General features: G+C 54.0%; 1 protein-coding gene across 1 annotated transcript in view; it reads right to left on the reverse strand.

Annotated features, from left to right (window-relative positions):
* Nucleotides 1-330: 330 nt before the first annotated feature.
* LOC143350689 (uncharacterized) overlaps nt 331-17,428 on the reverse strand; it is a 60,400-nt gene continuing 43,302 nt past the window's right edge. Inside the window, exon 2 of the mRNA XM_076782714.1 lies at nt 331-362. Within this exon, the coding sequence (XP_076638829.1) occupies nt 331-362 (32 nt within the window). The remainder of the gene's footprint in view (nt 363-17,428) is intronic.

Genomic DNA, 17,428 nt, shown 5'->3' on the forward strand with positions numbered 1-17,428 from the left:
AGTAGAGTAGATGTATTAGATAAATTAGTAAGGGAGTACTCTTGTAGGCGTTGCACCCGCCGTTGGCCACTATCATTATTTATGCATTATATCGATATCGCAGCATACAATGCTTTTGTTGTATGGCATACGAAGTATCCAACATGGGAATTTAAACACTCCTCAACAATGAGAAGAAAGTTATTTTTGCAAGAGTTAGCAAAAAAATTAACTGCTAACAATATTGATAGACGGGCGACTAAATTTGAAAATGAAGAAGGAGGGCTACAAGCCAATATTGTAATCGCGATAGAAGCGACGGGAAGAAAAATTGTAAAAAAAAACAAACAATTAGCAGGTCACCAACGTGGCAGATGTTGTTTCTGTATAGGGAACAACAACAAATATCATACTGTATGCGATTCATGTAAAAAACATGTTTGTAAAAACCACTTTACCGAAAACCGCACACTTTCATGTAATACATGTAGTAGGTAATATAGATTTTGAATAAACATAATTTTTTTATAATTCACAAATCGCAACCCTATTATTGTTTTGTATAAGTACACCAAATAACCAAACGTAATCCGAAACCCCTTCCACCACTCTGCATAGTATTTCGACGAGGATCTCGAGCTCGAGCGACCGTCTCTACCTGAGTACCGTATCGGTGACGGTCTCGAGCCACCGTGAATATGTATTAGTGAACTATCGGTGTGGGGTCTGCAAGGACCCAGGCTCAGGACTCGAAGTCCCGTACTCGGTTCGTCGCCTCTATGTGGCAATGGTCCAGTCGGTGGCCCTATACGGGGCCCCCGTCTGGGCGGACGACCTGGCTGCCTCCCGGCGCAGCATGACTATGCTGCGTCGGGTGCAGAGGCGCATGGCGCTCAGGGTCGTCCGCGGGTATCGGACCATGTCACATGAGGCGGCGACGGTTCTAGCGGGGATGCCGCCCATGGACCTGCTCGCGCGGTCGCACGCGGTGATGTACCGGCACCGCGTCGACCGTCGCGCGGGGGTGGGGGCGGTCCCCGGAGGGCAGGAACCTGCTTGGGGCGATTTGAAGCGCCAGGCCCGGCAGTCCGTGTTGCTCGCGTGGCAGGAGCGGCTGGCTCTGCCAACCGCGGGGCACCGGACTGTCGGGGCTGTTCGGCCACTCCTGAAGGAGTGGCTGGACAGAGGCCATGGCAGCCTCACCTACCGGCTGGCACAGGTATTTTCCGGGCATGGCAGCTTCGGAAGATACCTGTGCCGGATAGGGAAGGAGCCGACGGCGCGTTGCTGCCACTGCGACGCTGAGCAGGACACGGCGGATCATACCCTGGAGGTATGCCCCGCGTGGGAGGGGGAGCGCCGTGTCCTGGTCGGCGTCGTCGGGCGGGATGTCTCGCTGCCGGGCGTGGTGCGCGCCATGCCCGGCAGCGAGGAGAAGTGGAGGACCGTGGCCTCCTTCTGCGAGAACGTAATGTTGCAGAAGGAGGCCGCGGGGAGGGAGCGCGAGCTTCAGCGGCGCGCTGAAGCTCGCGCTCGTGCGGTGGCCCGAGGTCGTCGCCCGGTCGCGAGGCGTCGCGGGCGGCCGCCTCGGCGTGGCGGATGACCTAGGCTGGGAGGGGGGTCCTGAGGGGACCCTCCTCCCGCCAGGCGGCGCCGGGTCGGACCGGTTGGGGGTAGGAGTGCCTCCCCCTACCGGTCCGACGCAAGGGGAGGCACCCTCGGCGGTCTGGTGCGGCCATGAACGCCCGGCCGCCGAGGGGTGGAAACGGGGTCGCGGGCGGTTGCGAGTTGGGGCTCGCAGCCGCCACTAAACGCGGCCCCGGGACGGATAGCGGCGGGATGGAGTGGCCCCGTCCCGCCGCTATGAGGCAGTGTGTCTACTGGGGGGGCCGATTGTCCCCCCGGGGGATGGGCGCGAAAGCGCGGGCACGGGGAGGGTACCGGAAGAATGCTTCGAGCGATTCCCGGTATCCTCCCAAAGCGTGCCGAAGGGTCACCGTGGGGTTTTTAGTGGGTAGGTCCCGCGCCTGTCGTTGTACGGGCGCGGGGAATCCCACACACCCCTCCCACCTCTCCCCAAGGAGGTGGGAGGGAGTCTTTCGAAGATTTTCCCCACGACAAAAAAAAAAAAAAAAAAAAAAAAAGTCCCGTACTCGGAGGGTTAAGCGATTAAGCTAGCACTAAGCTATTAAGCAGACAGTAAGCTAGTAACCAAGCAATGAGCTAGCAAGCAAGCATCAGGCTAGTCAGAAAGCTGCTAGCTAGTAAGAAAGCAGTATGCCAGTAAGCAGCCTGGAAGTTAGAAAGCAAGCAGCAAGCCAGTAAGCCAGCAGTAAGCTACTAAGCAAACAGTAAGCTTGTAAGCAAGCAGCAGGCTAGTCAGGAAGCAGGAAGCTAGTTGAAAGCAGCAGGCTTGTAAGCATGCAGTAAGCGAGTATGCTATCAGTAAGCTACTAAGCAAGCTGTGTGCTAGTAAGCGACGAGGGATCTAGTATGGGAGCTGTATGCCAGTATGCAAGCAGTAAGCTAGTAAGCAACCACTAAGCCAGTAAGCAAGCATGACGCTAGTAACAAAGCAGTATGCTTGACAGCTAGCAGCAGGCTAGTAAAAAAGCAGGAAGCTGGTTGGAAGCAGTATGCTAGCTATCAAGCAGTAAGCTAGATTGCAAGCAGCATGATAGTAAGCAAGTAGTTAGCTAAAAAGGATCCAGTTAGCTAGTAAGCCAGCTGTAAGCTAGTTAGCAAGCAGTGAGCTAGTTAGCGAGCAGGGCGCTAGTAAGCAAGCATTATGCTACTAAGCAAGCAGTAACCCAGTAATCATCCAGTATGCTAGTAAGCAAGCAGTAAGCTAGTAAGCGAGCAGGGAGCCAGCCACCCTCAGGGGCTGCCAGCCTTTCAGCTGCAGTACGGGCTTAACGAACCCGGGGTACCCGAGTCATACACACACCGTAAGCCTCCTGTTGGTCGTCACAACGACCCATTCACAATTCCCTATTGGTTTTGTGAATGGTACGTGACGGCAGGAGGAACGGGGGTCTTGGCTTAACCGCCTGGGCCACGAGTATGGCGACTCTATAAAATCGCCCTCCAATCCTAAGCTATGGTGCGCGGCGATGGGATGCATGGTTGGGGGAGAAGGCCCAATCCCAAGCGACCACCTCCGGGGAACCTGCCGAACCCCCGGAGTATTAGGCTTACCCGGGTAAGGCGGCTCTGCCCGGGTGGACCTTTATTTCCGACCATCTCGTGGGATTCTTATGGACACAGAAAATAAAATGGGGATGGGGCGGGTTTTGTCGGTTGGGGAGGACGGAGACGGGGTTGGGGTTAGGGTGGCGGCGCTCGCGCCCCACTCAGCGCCAGGTCCGGCTTCGTGGAGGGTGGAGGAGGACGACGAGACGGCGTCGGTCTCGTCCTTCTCCTCCAGCACGAGCCACATAGGCTTTAAGAGGAAGAGGACGGGGCAGGCCGTCGTCGAGGTGGGCGGGGCGATGAGCCCGTCGGTGAGGCTGAGTTGCCTCAGGGACGAGGTGACCGAGGAGATATCGGAGAGGATCTCCTCGTCCCTGAGGCGGGTGGAGAAAGTCGCCGCTGCCTGCGCCTTTAAGGGGCAGAAAAGCGGTGGCGCGGAGGCCCTGAAGGCCGCGGCGGAGGAAATGAGGGTGGCGGCGCGGGAGCTCAGAGGGCGGAACGCCCGTCTGCAGCTCCTGTTGGAGGAGGAGCGACAGGGGAGGAGGAGGGCAGAGGCGCTGTGGAACAGCGCGGCCCTCCCTCCCATCCTCCCTCCTCCTCCACCGCCGCGTCCCTCGGCGGAGGTAAATAAGCGGAGTGCGGCGGCAGTGGTGCGGGGCACCGCGGGCCCCTCCACCCGCACTCCGCCCGTGAAGAAGTCCCCGTCCTCCTCAGAAGACGATCTTCTGAGGAGGATTGGGGACATGATTGATGGCAAGCTGGCCGCCTTCCGGGAGGAGCTCCTCGCCGGAAGAGCGGTCAGCAGGAAGGCGGTGCCTCCCCGACCTGTCCCGGTACAGTCGGGGAAGGCAAAGAAGGGCGGAGTGAAGGCTCCGCCCAGCGTTGCGGCACCAGGGCCCCGGGTCGCGACCCCCAAGGGGGGTGGTGTACCCGTGGTCGCGGTGGTCGCGTCCTCCACGGCACCCTCCCAAGGGGGGGTGGCGTGGAGTGAGGTGGTGGGGCGGAAGGCGAAGCGGGCGGCGAGGAAGGCCTCGCAACCGCAGCCTCCGCCTCCGCCGGCGGCGGCCAAGGTAAAGGCCGCGAAGGTCGGGAAGGCACGACCAGGTCGTCCCCCAAAAACGGCAGCGGTGACGCTGACCGTTGCGCAGGGGGGCGACCTGACCCTCGCGGAGGCGATGCGGCTCGCCAGGGAAAATATCTCCCTGGAAGAGCTGGGCATCGCCTCCGTGAGGGCGAAGAGGGCCGTGACCGGGGGTCTCTTGCTGGAGATCCCCGGTGCAGAAGGCGGCGCGAAGGCGGATCGTCTCGCCCAGAGGCTCCGGGAGCAGCTGGGCGAGCGAGGTGTCCGGGTCGCCCGGCCCACGAAGCGCACGGAGATGCGCGTTTGTGGGCTGGACGACTCGGTCAGCGCACAGGATGTGTCCCGTGCCCTTGCGGGGGCGGGGGACTGTCCTGTGGAGGACCTGCGGATCGGAGAGATCCGCAGGTCGCCCTCCGGCCTCGGGTCGGTGTGGGCCCGGTGCCCCCTCTCCGCCGCCCGTAAGGTGGCGGAATCCGGGAGGGTGTTGGTGGGGTGGGTTTCGGCGCGAGTGGAAATCCTCGCGCCGCGCCCGCTCCAGTGTCACCGCTGCCTCGAATTGGGGCACGTGAGGCAGTGGTGCACCTCGCCGGTGGACCGCAGCGGTCAGTGTTACCGCTGCGGTGCCAAAGAGCACCGTGCGAGCCAGTGCTCGGCGGCCCCCCACTGCCCGCTGTGTGCGGACATGGGGAGGCCAGCCGATCACAGGGTGGGGAGCAAGAAGTGCTCCCCCCCCTCCCGGAAGGAGAGGAAGAGGCGGGCTGCACCGGCTCCGGTGCCGAGGGCGGTGGCATCGTCCTCCATGGAGGTGGACGGTGCTACGGGGACGGACGGCCGGGAGGAGGCTGGCGCGGCCATTAATTAATGCCGCCCCGCCTCCTCCTCCAGGCCAACCTCAACCACTGCCGCGCGGCACAGGACTTGATGTCCCAGGTCCTCGCGGAGTGGGGGGTTGGCCTGGCGGTCGCCGCCGAGCCGTACCGCGTCCCTGATCACCCTCATTGGGTGGGCGACGCGGGCGGCTTGGTGGCGACGGTATGGGGAGGGGGCGACGGGTCCCCACCGTTCTCCTTGTTGGAGCGCGGTCGGGGATTCGTCGCCGTGGACTGGGGGGGAGTCGCTGTGGTGGGGTGCTACATTTCGCCCCGTAGCGGTCACGCTGCGTTCGAGCTGTACTTGGCCGAGGTCGCGGCATGCGTGCAGCGCTACGCGGCCCGGCCGGTGCTGGTCCTGGGGGATTTTAATGCCAAGTCGGTGGCTTGGGGATCCCCCAGGACCTCCGTTCGCGGCGGGATCCTGGGCGATTGGGCGGCGGGGCTCGACCTCCGGGTATTGAACCGGGGGTCGGAGCACACATGCGTGCGGCGATATGGGGGGTCCATCGTGGATGTTGGATTCGCGACCCCCAACGCCGTGCGCATGGTGTCGGGTTGGCACGTGGTCGCGGGGGCAGAGACACTCTCCGATCACCGGTACATCCGGATGGAGGTCTATGCCGCCGCGAGTGCATCCCGACACGGCCGCCTGCGTGGCACCCCACCACGCCGCTGGGCGTTTCGGCGCCTGGACAAGGACGCCCTGATGGCAGCTGCCCTCGCTGCAACTTGGCCGCAGGGAGCGGCCGAGTTGCCGAGCATAGAGGAGGAGGTCGCCCGGCTCGGAGCATTGGTCGCGGGTATTTGCGACGCGGCGATGCCTCGGGTCGGGCGGGCTTCTCCTCGCCGGGCGGTGTACTGGTGGTCGGACGCGATCGCGGAGTTGCGAGTCGCGACTGTCCGCGCCCGACGCCAGTACACCCGCGCGCGCCGTCGTCAACGTACAGGCGACGGCGTGGCGCGAGCGAGGGCAGCTGATGACCTGTATGGAGCATACCGCGTGGCGCGGGTTGCTCTGCAGGTCGCCATCAAACGGGCCAAGACTCAGGCATGGAAGGAGCTCCTCCAGACCCTTGATGACGATCCATGGGGGCGCCCATATAAGGTGGTGCTGAATAAGCTCCGCCCGTGGGCGCCCCCCGTCACCGAGGGTCTTGACCCCCGGCTGCTGGAGGACGTGGTCAATACACTCTTCCCAACTGGGGAGAGGGGACCGCGTCCTCCGGCGGCGGCGGCTGTCCCAGTGGAGTGGACGGCCGAGCTGGGGGTCACGCAGGAGGAGCTGGCAGCGGCCATCAGACGGCTCGGGGTTCGTAACACGGCCCCGGGTCCGGATGGTGTGCCCGGCCGGGTTTGGGTCTTGACCCAGGGCGTCCTTGGGGCCGACCTCAGGCGGTTGTTCGACCGCTGCCTGAGGGACGGGCGATTCCCCCCCAGTTGGAAGGTGGCGAGGATGGTCCTCCTCCGGAAGGAGGGTCGGCCCGCGGAGTCTCCCTCCGCATACCGGCCCATTTGTCTCCTCGACGAGGTGGGCAAGCTCTTCGAGCGTGTGATTGCTGCCCGCCTCGTCGGGCACCTGTCGCGGGGTGATCCCGGTCTGGCCGACTGCCAGTTCGGTTTCCGGGGGGGCCGATGGACTATCGACGCGATAGGTCGTGTGAGGGCCCTCTCGGAGGCGGCCGTCTCCCGGGGAGGGGTGGCATTGGCAATATCCTTGGATATTGCCAATGCCTTTAACACCCTCCCCTGGGAAGAGATAAGGAGAGGGCTCGAATATCATCGAGTCCCCCCTTGTCTCAGGGCGGTCGTCGGGGATTATCTCCGCGGCAGGTGGATCGAGTATCCGGGCCGGGATGGTGATATGCGGAGGGAGGTGTACTGCGGTGTTCCGCAGGGGCCGGTCCTCGGGCCACTCCTGTGGAACATCGCGTACGACTCGGTGTTGCGGGCCGGCCTCCCCGACGGCGTCAGCACGGTGTGTTATGCGGATGACACACTGGTGCTGGCCGTCGGGGCGCACTGGGGGAGGGCCATGCGTCGCGCGGAGGAGGGGTCGCAACGCGTCGTCGACCGGATCAGGGGGATGGGGATGACGGTGGCGGTCCATAAGACCGAGGTGATTGCGTTTCATTCACCTCGGCAGGATCCGCCACCCCCTCTGATTCGGGTGGGTGGGGCTGACATCGAGGTGAAGCCCCAGATCAGGTATCTGGGGCTGATCCTCGATAGCCACTGGCGTTTCGAGAAGCATTTCCGCTGCCTGGTCCCCCGGTTGGAAAGGATGGTTGCGGCTCTGGGCCGGATCCTGCCCAACCTGGGGGGCCCGGCGGGCCGAGTTCGTCGCCTCTATGTGGCAATGGTCCAGTCGGTGGCCCTATACGGGGCCCCCGTCTGGGCGGACGACCTGGCTGCCTAGTCATGCTGCGTCGGGTGCAAAGGCGCATGGCGCTCAGGGTCGTCCGCGGGTATCGGACCATGTCACATGAGGCGGCGACGGTTCTAGCGGGGATGCCGCCCATGGACCTGCTCGCGCGGTCGCACGCGGTGATGTACCGGCACCGCGTCGACCGTCGCGCGGGGGTGGGGGCGGTCCCGGGCGGGCAGGAACCTGCTTGGGGCGATTTGAAGCGCCAGGCCCGGCAGTCCGTGTTGCTCGCGTGGCAGGAGCGGCTGGCTCTGCCAACCGCGGGGCACCGGACTGTCGGGGCTGTTCGGCCACTCCTGAAGGAGTGGCTGGACAGAGGCCATGGCAGCCTCACCTACCGGCTGGCACAGGTATTTTCCGGGCATGGCAGCTTCGGAAGATACCTGTGCCGGATAGGGAAGGAGCCGACGGCGCGTTGCTGCCACTGCGACGCTGAGCAGGACACGGCGGATCATACCCTGGAGGTATGCCCCGCGTGGGATGGGGAGCGCCGTGTCCTGGTCGGCGTCGTCGGGCGGGATGTCTCGCTGCCGGGCGTGGTGCGCGCCATGCTCGGCAGCGAGGAGAAGTGGAGGGCCGTGGCCTCCTTCTGCGAGAACGTAATGTTGCAGAAGGAGGCCGCGGGGAGGGAGCGCGAGCTTCAGCGGCGCGCTGAAGCTCGCGCTCGTGCGGTGGCCCGAGGTCGTCGCCCGGTCGCGAGGCGTCGCGGGCGGCCGCCTCGGCGTGGCGGATGACCTAGGCTGGGAGGGGGGTCCTGAGGAGACCCTCCTCCCGCCAGGCGGCGCCGGGTCGGACCGGTTGGGGGTAGGAGTGCCTCCCCCTACCGGTGCGACGCAAGGGGAGGCACCCTCGGCGGTCTGGTGCGGTCATGAACGCCCGGCCGCCGAGGGGTGGAAACGGGGTCGCGGGCGGTTGCGAGTTGGGGCTCGCAGCCGCCACTAAACGCGGCCCCGGGACGGATAGCGGCGGGATGGAGTGGCCCCGTCCCGCCGCTATGAGGCAGTGTGTCTACTGGGGGGACCGATTGTCCCCCCGGGGGATGGGCGCGAAAGCGCGGGCACGGGGAGGATACCGGAAGAATGCTTCGAGCGATTCCCGGTATCCTCCCAGAGCGTGCCGAAAGGTCACCGTGGGGTTTTTAGTGCGTAGGTCCCGCGCCTGTCGTTGTACGGGCGCGGGGAATCCCACACACCCCTCCCACCTCTCCCCAAGGAGGTGGGAGGGAGTCTTTCGAAGATTTTCCCCACGACAAAAAAAAAAAAAAAAAAAAAAAAAAGTATGCTTGTATTGAGGATCTATCTTTGTGACAGATTTCCTCAATCGCTTACCGCAGAAAGAAGAAAGAATAAATTGATGAAACGGTATAATGTGTAAGACACGGAGGCGACAAAATATATGGAAGTCTTTTCTCCGCGGTCAGGGTTGTCGCACGCCAAACTTCAAACCGAGAAAAATCCCGGCTATATATGCGTCGCCTAATGGTCGGCAGACCTATTAATTGTACGACATGACCTGGGCCGGCGTCGAGCAGAGAAAAATCGTGAATATTCGGAATTACAAAATATATCTATTCTCAACACTCCCACTTATTTTGAATGCCCGCTGATATTTAATTTTTCTCTCGTATAGCAAAACGGCTGTGTTTAAAGATTTTGATAATGCCTAGCGATTGTCCTCGGCCGCGATTACCGTTAGTCCTGTTAGCGTGGAATGATCGGGAGATTATCTCTAAGAGAATTTGTACAGCGTGCAGTGATAGAAAAACGCGTTTATTACTAGTTTTTCTGGCATCGGTAACGGCTCATTACCTTCGATTCGAGTGTGCTAACGCTGTTGATGACGCCAGTACCGTGAGAGGGTAGTGTGCGAAGAATCAGAAGGAGAAAGACTGCCGAAATTTAGACATCGCCGCGTAACGACTAATTAGAGTAACGCGGCCGCGTCCTCGGCTGTCAATCCGCGCAGTCCTACATAGACTTCCAACTAGAGCGGATCGGCTTCCAATTGCACTCGAACGGAAAAATTTACAAAACAAAGTTCTCATTGTTTAATATTCAGAACGATTCTGCCTGTAGTTAAAGGGTGTAAAGAATAGATGTTCAGTCTGGTGCGGGTCCACTGATTGACCTCGCACAGCTGAGAATTCGATAAAACTCGAGAAAAGTGTGGAAATAATCCGCCTTTTCCTTGACAAACGGATCGGTTTAGATTCGGTCAAGTATGCCCCGGAATCTTGTATGGGATTTCCCAAATTGAGATTCCACGAAATCATTCCTGCGACAGGAGATCGAGAAAATACACCAGTAAGGTGTTCGATATCCTGTGGAGTGATCGAGAATATACACCAGTAAAGTGTTCGATCCCTCCGTGCAGAATTGGGCGGTCGTCTCGATCGTATAAACGGTCGAAACATAAGAAAGTTGGCAAAATTTCGTTTCAATTTTCTTGTGATTACCGCCAGGCTGAGGAGACACTAAAGGGAGGCACCTACGTGGTGAACCATCCAGGTGGGTCCATTGTAGCCGTGTCGACGTCTACAAAGGACGCCTGACTTTTCCGGTCTGCGAGTCCTCACTCCTACAGATCCCGCCGGTGTAACGTTTACAGGAGCACCTGTGCGGAGGAGTAACGGAGTCGTGGGTCAGGCCCCCACGTGGTTCAAATACTGCTAAGTGCAGCGAATAGATGTGCAACGTGCAGTGAACCACGTGCAGTCGGGCTCCGTAGTGCAACCCCTGACCAATAAGTCGTCTGTTGAAGCAGCCAAGAGCAGCCACAGTTCGAGGGTTGGGCTGTTGCACTGCACTGCATTTCGACGCATAGACTCAGTGGACAGACTCACGGGAAGTGTGCATTTGGAGCCTTACAACCTCCACTTGCAAACCCGTTCACAAGGTAATCGATTGCAAATGGCGTAGATGAGGAATTGATTCTTTATCAAAAGCCAAAATTAAAAATACAGTCCACTAGCGAGCTCGTATATTACGAGCGAGCGTAATTCTTCGCTCCAATATATTCGAATCCCGAAGTCAGGAGCGGGAGGACACAAACGCGGCATAGATACGTATAACGTGTTTACGTGTGTCTAACACATAGCCGTGTTTTTCTGATTATAGGAACCTTGGCCTACCTCAACCCGGCGAGTTCGGCGACCGGTACAGACGAGGCAGGCAACGTCCCAGTACGGATTTCCTTAGTCCTTATAATTTTCTATTTGTTTTTTTTTATTTGTTTAAATTTATTTTACAATAAAAGGTCGGCATAGAAGGCCGACGAAAAGAAAACCTGACGCCCGTAATAATTTTCCCTGAAAACTCCTGTACCTCTATCCGGACTTCGTCGTTAAAAGCATCAGCTTTTTAACAGGCTGCTTTTGCAAAGGCTTAGTAAAGATATCAGCGAATTGTTCTTTCGTTTGAACATACCTAATTTCTACTTCTCCGCGATTAACGACATCACGAGTAAAATGGTACTTTATATCGATGTGTTTCGAGCGCTTATGGTTTTTGGAACTATTAGCAATTTTTATGGCCGCTTGGTTATCAACAAAAACAGGAACGATATTGCACACAATATCCAATTCATTCAACATACGACGTAACCAAACCGTTTCTTTCACGCCGTGACCTAACGCGATATATTCCGACTCAGCGGTCGAAAGGGCAACGACCTTTTTCAATAGACTGGACCACGAAATTGGTCCACTATTCAAAATATAGACAAATCCACTCCTAGATCATCGAGTCTCTGAGCATCCGGCATAATGAGCATCCGTGAATCCCGAAATATCAAGCGAACTCCCACTATTTCCGTAAACTATTCCGTAATCACGTGTTCCATTTAAATAACGCATTATTTTCATTACCGATTGCCAATGAGTGTCGTCGTAAGAATTCAAAAATTGACTTGCGTAATTGACCGCAAATTCGATATCCGGGCGACAAACTCGTGCAGCGAATAATAAAGAGCCTATTGCCTCACGAAACGGTATTTTACTGTCAGTCGCAGGTGTTTGTTTTTGCAAGGGCATACCTGGCTCCGCAGGTACACTTGACGGATTTGCTTCAAGCATATTAAAGGTCTTTACTATTTTCTTAATATAGCCCGGTTGAGAAATTTTTAAGAGTCGTCGTTCACGATCGCGTTTAATCTCGAAACCGAGAAATTCATCGGTCCGATCTACCGAGATTTTAAGGTTACCTTCTAAATAATCTAAGACGCTCTTGATTGCATTCTCGCTTTTGCTCATAATCTAACCATCATCCACATACAGGGCTAAATACACTTTTGAACTTTACACTACACCGACAAGCACGCACTTATCACTTGCGATGTTCACGAGATTAAATTCGTTCAGAAACCTCGTGAACTTCTCGTTCCAGCATTTGGGTGACTGCTTCAATCCATACAGGCTGCGATGTAGCTTCAAGACTGCATCCGGTTGGCTCTAAATTGTGTATCCTGGAGGCTGCTCCAAATAAATTTCTTCTTGAAGATCGCCATATAGAAAAGCGGTTTGCACATCGAACTTCATTATTTCATAATCTTCTTTCGCAGCTATAGCAAGAAGAGTTCTAATGGACTCGTAGCGAACGACAGGTGCGAATGTGTCAAAATAATCGATTCCTTCTCGTTGTCGGAATCCTTTCGTTACGAGTCTCGCCTTGTATCTCTTCAGATTTCCAGCTGCATCATTTTTGATTGAGAAAACCCATTTGCAACCGATTGCACGTTTTCCTTGTGGCAGTGCACATATGGTCCATGTGCGATTTTTTTCAAGCGCCAGCATCTCTTCGTTCATGGCTTTCATCCATTTGCTGGTGTCGTCACTGGATATTGCCTCAGTGTAGGTCATAGGCACCGTATAAGCCAAAAAAGCAATAGGTATGCCGTATCGGCCAGGTGCTTGTAATGTTCTTCTATTGCGCAGTTGTCTACCTTCCCGAGCATTTTCATTGGCGGCTACCTGCTCTGTCTCTGGCAAAGCTGCGCTTTCTTTATTTCCATTGGTTTCCAGTTCTCGTGTTTGGGCGACATTTTCCACAACTGGAGCTTGGTGTTCGGCTGCACCTTCTGGAGTAGGAATCGTCTATCTTTCGTCTTCAATTCCGAACTTGATTATTGTATCGGTTTCGGCACGCGTTTCGGCACTGGGCAGGGCATTTTCGTTGAAGGTTACGTCACTGCTTATTGAAATTTTCTTCAATTTATTATCCCAGAGTCTATAATTAGTAGACTCCCCATCGTAACCGACGAATATGACCTGTCTGCTTTTTGGGTCGAATTTTTGCCGTCTTTCCTTCGGCACGTTCAGGTAAGCTACGGATCCAAACACCTTTAAATGTTTTATATCAGGTTTGTGTTTAAACCACTTCTCGAACGGAGTAATCATCTCCCCTGGCTTTAGGATGGTCCGATTCAGCAGGTAACACGCGGTATTTACTGCTTCTGCCCATAATTTTTGATCCATGTTCTTTGCGTGAATCATAGAACGTGTACTTTCAATGAGCGTACGAATTTCGCGTTCAGCGCGACCATTCTCCTCATGAATGTATGGTGACGAGCGTTCGTGGATTATACCTTTTTCCTCTAAAAAGGTCCGGAGCTGGCTGCAGGTGCACTGTGCCCCATTGTCCGAGCGCAGGTCTTTGATTTTCGTTCCAGTCTGCGTCGATACGAATGCCTCGTACTCCTTAAATTTGCTGAATACTTTTGATTAATGGCTCATGAAGTATACCTTCCTATAGCTGGTACTCTCGTCCTTAAACAGTAAAAAGAACCGCGTGTTGCTCGGTGAGTTTATGTTTACAGGGCCACAGACATCGATATGAATTTTCTCCCCTAGCCCGTAATTGTCTTCAACCCCGATGCTTGGTTGCGGCCTTCGGGACTGCTTGCCCATAATGCATCCTTCACAAAAAAACTTTGTCAAATTGTCCTTTTCAATTCCATGGATGCCGAGTTGTTCACACGTGTGTTTTACGACGCGCTCATTTACGTGTCTTATTCGCTCATGCCAAAGTTTTAATTTTTCCTGGCCATCTGCTAATTTCAGCGCTTTACAGTCAATGGGCACTTTCACTTTGAAACACATTTTAAACAGTTTTCCGTGCGGTATTCCACGTGCGGCGAGTTTTCCTTTACTATCGCGAACTTCACATTTGTTTTCAAACGAATGAAAAGAGTACCGTTTTTTGTTCACTGAGCCCATAGAAAACAAACTACACTTTAGTTCAGGTACATAGAGCACATCTTGTAATTCGCGTTTGTATAGCACTCCCTCAAGCACTTCTTGGATTTTAATTGTTCCGATGCCAGCCGCTAAGATGATGCGATCATCCGCTACTTTAACCGCATGACCATTTGAATTCGGCTGCAGTGCCGAAGAATAGTCTTTGCGGAAAGTCATATGCATTCCGGCATCCGAATCCGCAATCTACACGTCACTGTCACTTTCACTGGTGCATTTATATGTTGTAACAATGTCACACGCCAACGCTGGCGCATTTCTCGCTAAACTGTCCGATGATTTTCCAGCTTGATTTTTTGGACATTCACATGCCCAGTGGCTTTTTTCTTTGCAGACTCCACACCGCGTTCGTTTTTTCAAGTCCTCGATATCCTTCTTGGAGCGTTTCTTTCTCTTTGCGTCGTTCAGGGACGTCTTTTGAACACGAAGTGCAAGCGTCGACACTTCATTCTCAGCAAGACGCCTGTCTTTCTTGATCAGTCTGCTGATCAAGTTGGTTTCCTTTTTTTCCGTAGCAGGAGTGCAATCTCACGTGTGACGAAAAATGGAGAACTTCGAGGTTAACTGCGCAGCAGTTTTGTCATGACAGCTTTGTCCGACGGTTCCTCACCCGCATCCTGCAGGCGTCTGCAGATGCTCTCCAGTATCTCTAAATGATCTGCAATGGGCTCCTCTCCATTAACGTGAAAATTATAAAACTGCTCCCAGGTAGTCTGTGCAACGTCTTCACTTGCATCTCCGTACAGGTCCCTCAGCTTGTTGCACATTTCCTTCGCAGTGGAGCAGTTGTACAAATTGCGGCGAAGATTTGGGGCGATTGTACTCAGTATAATCATTTTTACCTGCGCTGATTTTTGACCGTGCACTTTGAACTCCGTTGCTTTGTCTTCTGCAGGTTTTACTATTGTACCATCTACGAAGCCAAGCAAACCTTTTGCTTCTAGCGCAATCACTACTCCAGATTTCCACATGGAGTAGTCAGTGCCGCCCAGATTCACGATTTCCAATCCAACTTCTATGTCAAACATTGCGAAGAAATCACTTACACAATTGGTACCCAGTAAAAAAAACCTTTATTCACCCAGCCAGAGTGGCTTATCAACAAACAAATTCTTTCTAGCAGGCGCAGTGGAAGCATGCTGGGCCCATAAACTATTAAGGATTTATCTTTGAGATAAATTTCCCCAATCGCTCACAGCAGAAAGAAGAAAAAATATTTTGTTGAAACGGAATAAGGTGCAAGACACGGAGGTGACGAAATATGTGGAAGCCGTTTCTCCACAGTCAGGGTTATCGTACACCAAACTACAAACCAGGAAAAATCCCGGCTATATATGCATCGCCGAACGGTCGGCAGACCTATTGGTTTTATGACATGACCTGTGCTGACGTCAAACAGAGAAAAATAGCGAAGATTCGGATATACAAAATACACCTCTTCTAAATCTGTTCTCATCAGCTAGTAAGCAAGCAGTGAGCTAGTAAGCAAACAGTAAGCTCGAAAGCAAGCAACAAGCTAGTAAGCAAGCAGTAAGCTAGGAAGCAGGCAGTGAGCTAGTAAGCGAGGGGGAAGCTAGTAAGGGAGCAGAATGCCAGTAAGCAAGCATTAAGCAAGAAAGCACGCAGCAAGCTAGTAAGCAAGCAGCGAGGTAGTAAGGAAGCTTTGAGCTACTAAGCGAGCAGGGAGCTGGAAAGGAAGCAGTATGCTAGTAATCAAGCAGTAAGCTGGAAAGCAAGCAATAAGCTAGTAAGCAAGCAGTAACCTAGGAAGCAAGCAGTGAGCTAGTAAGCGAGCAGGAAGCTAGTGAGGAAGCAGTATGCTAGCAAGCAAGCAATAAGCTAGTAAGTAACGAGTAAGCTTGTAAGCAAGCAGCAGGCTAGTCAGAAAGCAGTTCTCTAGTAGGAAAGGTGTATGCTAGTAAGCAAGCAGTAAGCTAGTAAGCAAGCAGTCAGCTCGATAGCAAGCAGTGATCTATTAAGCTAGCAGGGAGCTAGTAAGCAAACAAGAAGCTAGTATGGAAGCACTAAGCTAGAACGCAAGCAGCAGGCTAGTAAGCAAGCAGTAAGCGAGTAAGATGGCAGTCAGCTAGTAAGCATGCAGTAAGCTTGTAAGCAAGCAGTAAGCTAGTAAGCTAGCAGTAAGCTAGTAAGGAAGCAGTTAGCAATTATTCAAGCAGTAAGCTGGTAAGATAGCAGGTAGCTAGTAAGGTGGTAGTAAGCTAGCATGCAAGTGGTAAGATAGTAAGCAAGCAGTGAGCCAGTAAGCGAGTTGGAAGTTAGTAAGGAAGCAGGATCCTTGTAAGCAAGCAGCAGGCTAGTAAGGAAGCAGTTAGTTAGTAAGCAAGCAGCAGGCTAGTAAGGCAGCAGTTAGTTAGTAAGCATGCAGCGGGCTAGTAAGGCAGCAGTTAGTTAGTAAGGAAGCAGTAAGCTAGTAACAAAGCAGTAAGTTAGTAACAAACCAGTAAGCTATTAAGCAAGCAGTAAGTTAGTAAGGAAGCAGTATGCTAGTATGCAAGCAGTAAGTTAGTAGCAAAGCAGTATGCTAGTAAGCAAGCAGCCGGCTAGTAAAAAAGCAATTGACTAGTATGAAAGAAGTTAGCTAGTAAGCAACCAGTAAGCTTGTAAGCAAGCAGTAAGCTAGTAAGTAAGCAGTATGCTGGTGAGAAAGCAGTAAGCTATTATGAAAGTAGTAAGCTTGTAAGCAAGCAGTACGCCAGTAAGCATGCAGTGAGATAGTAAGCGAGCTGGAAGCTAGTAAGGCAGCAGTAAGGTAGTAAGCAAGCAGTAGGCTAGATACCGTGCAGCAAGCAAGTCAGCAAGCAGCAAGCTTGTGAGCAAGCAGTAAGCGAGTAGGGAACCAGTAAGCAAGGAGTAGGCTAGTAAGTAAGCAGTAAGCTTGTAAGCAAGCTGTAAGTTAGTAAGCAAGCTGTAAACTAGTAAGCAAGCCGTATGTTTGTAAACCAACAGGAAGCTAGTAAGGAAGCAGTATGCTAGTAACCAAGCAGTAAGCTAGAAAGCATCAAGTACACTAGTAAGCAAGCAGCAGGCTAGTAAGAAAGCAATTAGCTAGTAAGAAAGCTGTTAGCTAGTAAACAAGCAGTAAGCTTGTAAGCAAGCAGTAAGCTATTAAGCAAGCAGTAGGATTGTAAGCAATCAGTGACCTAGTAAGCAAGCAGTGAACTCGTATGCGTGCAGCGAGCTAGTAACAAAGCAGCAATGTAGTAAGCAAGCTGTATGCCTTAGAGAAAGCTGTAAGCTAGTATGCAAGCAGTAAGCTAGTAAGCAAGGAGTAAGCTTGTAAGCGAGCACTAAGCTAGTAAGTAAGCAGTGAGCAAGAAAGCAAGCCGCAATCTAGTAAGCAAGCAGTAAGCTAGTATGCAAGTAGTAAGCTTGTAAGCAAGCAGTAAGCTTGTAAGCAAGCACTAAGCTACTAAGCAAGTAGTGTGCTAGCAAGAAAACAATTAGCTAGTAGGAAAGCAGTATGCTAGTAAGTAAGTAGTATGCTAGTAAGCAAGCAGTAAGCTAGTAAGCAGCCAGAAAGCTTGTAAGCAAGCAGCAGGCTAGTCAGAAATCAGTTAGGTAGTAAGAACGCAGCATGCTAGTAAGCAGGCGGAAGGCTAGAAAGCAAG

Source organism: Colletes latitarsis, unplaced genomic scaffold (assembly GCF_051014445.1).
Source record: "Colletes latitarsis isolate SP2378_abdomen unplaced genomic scaffold, iyColLati1 scaffold0013, whole genome shotgun sequence".
NCBI classification, from domain to species: domain Eukaryota; kingdom Metazoa; phylum Arthropoda; class Insecta; order Hymenoptera; family Colletidae; genus Colletes; species Colletes latitarsis.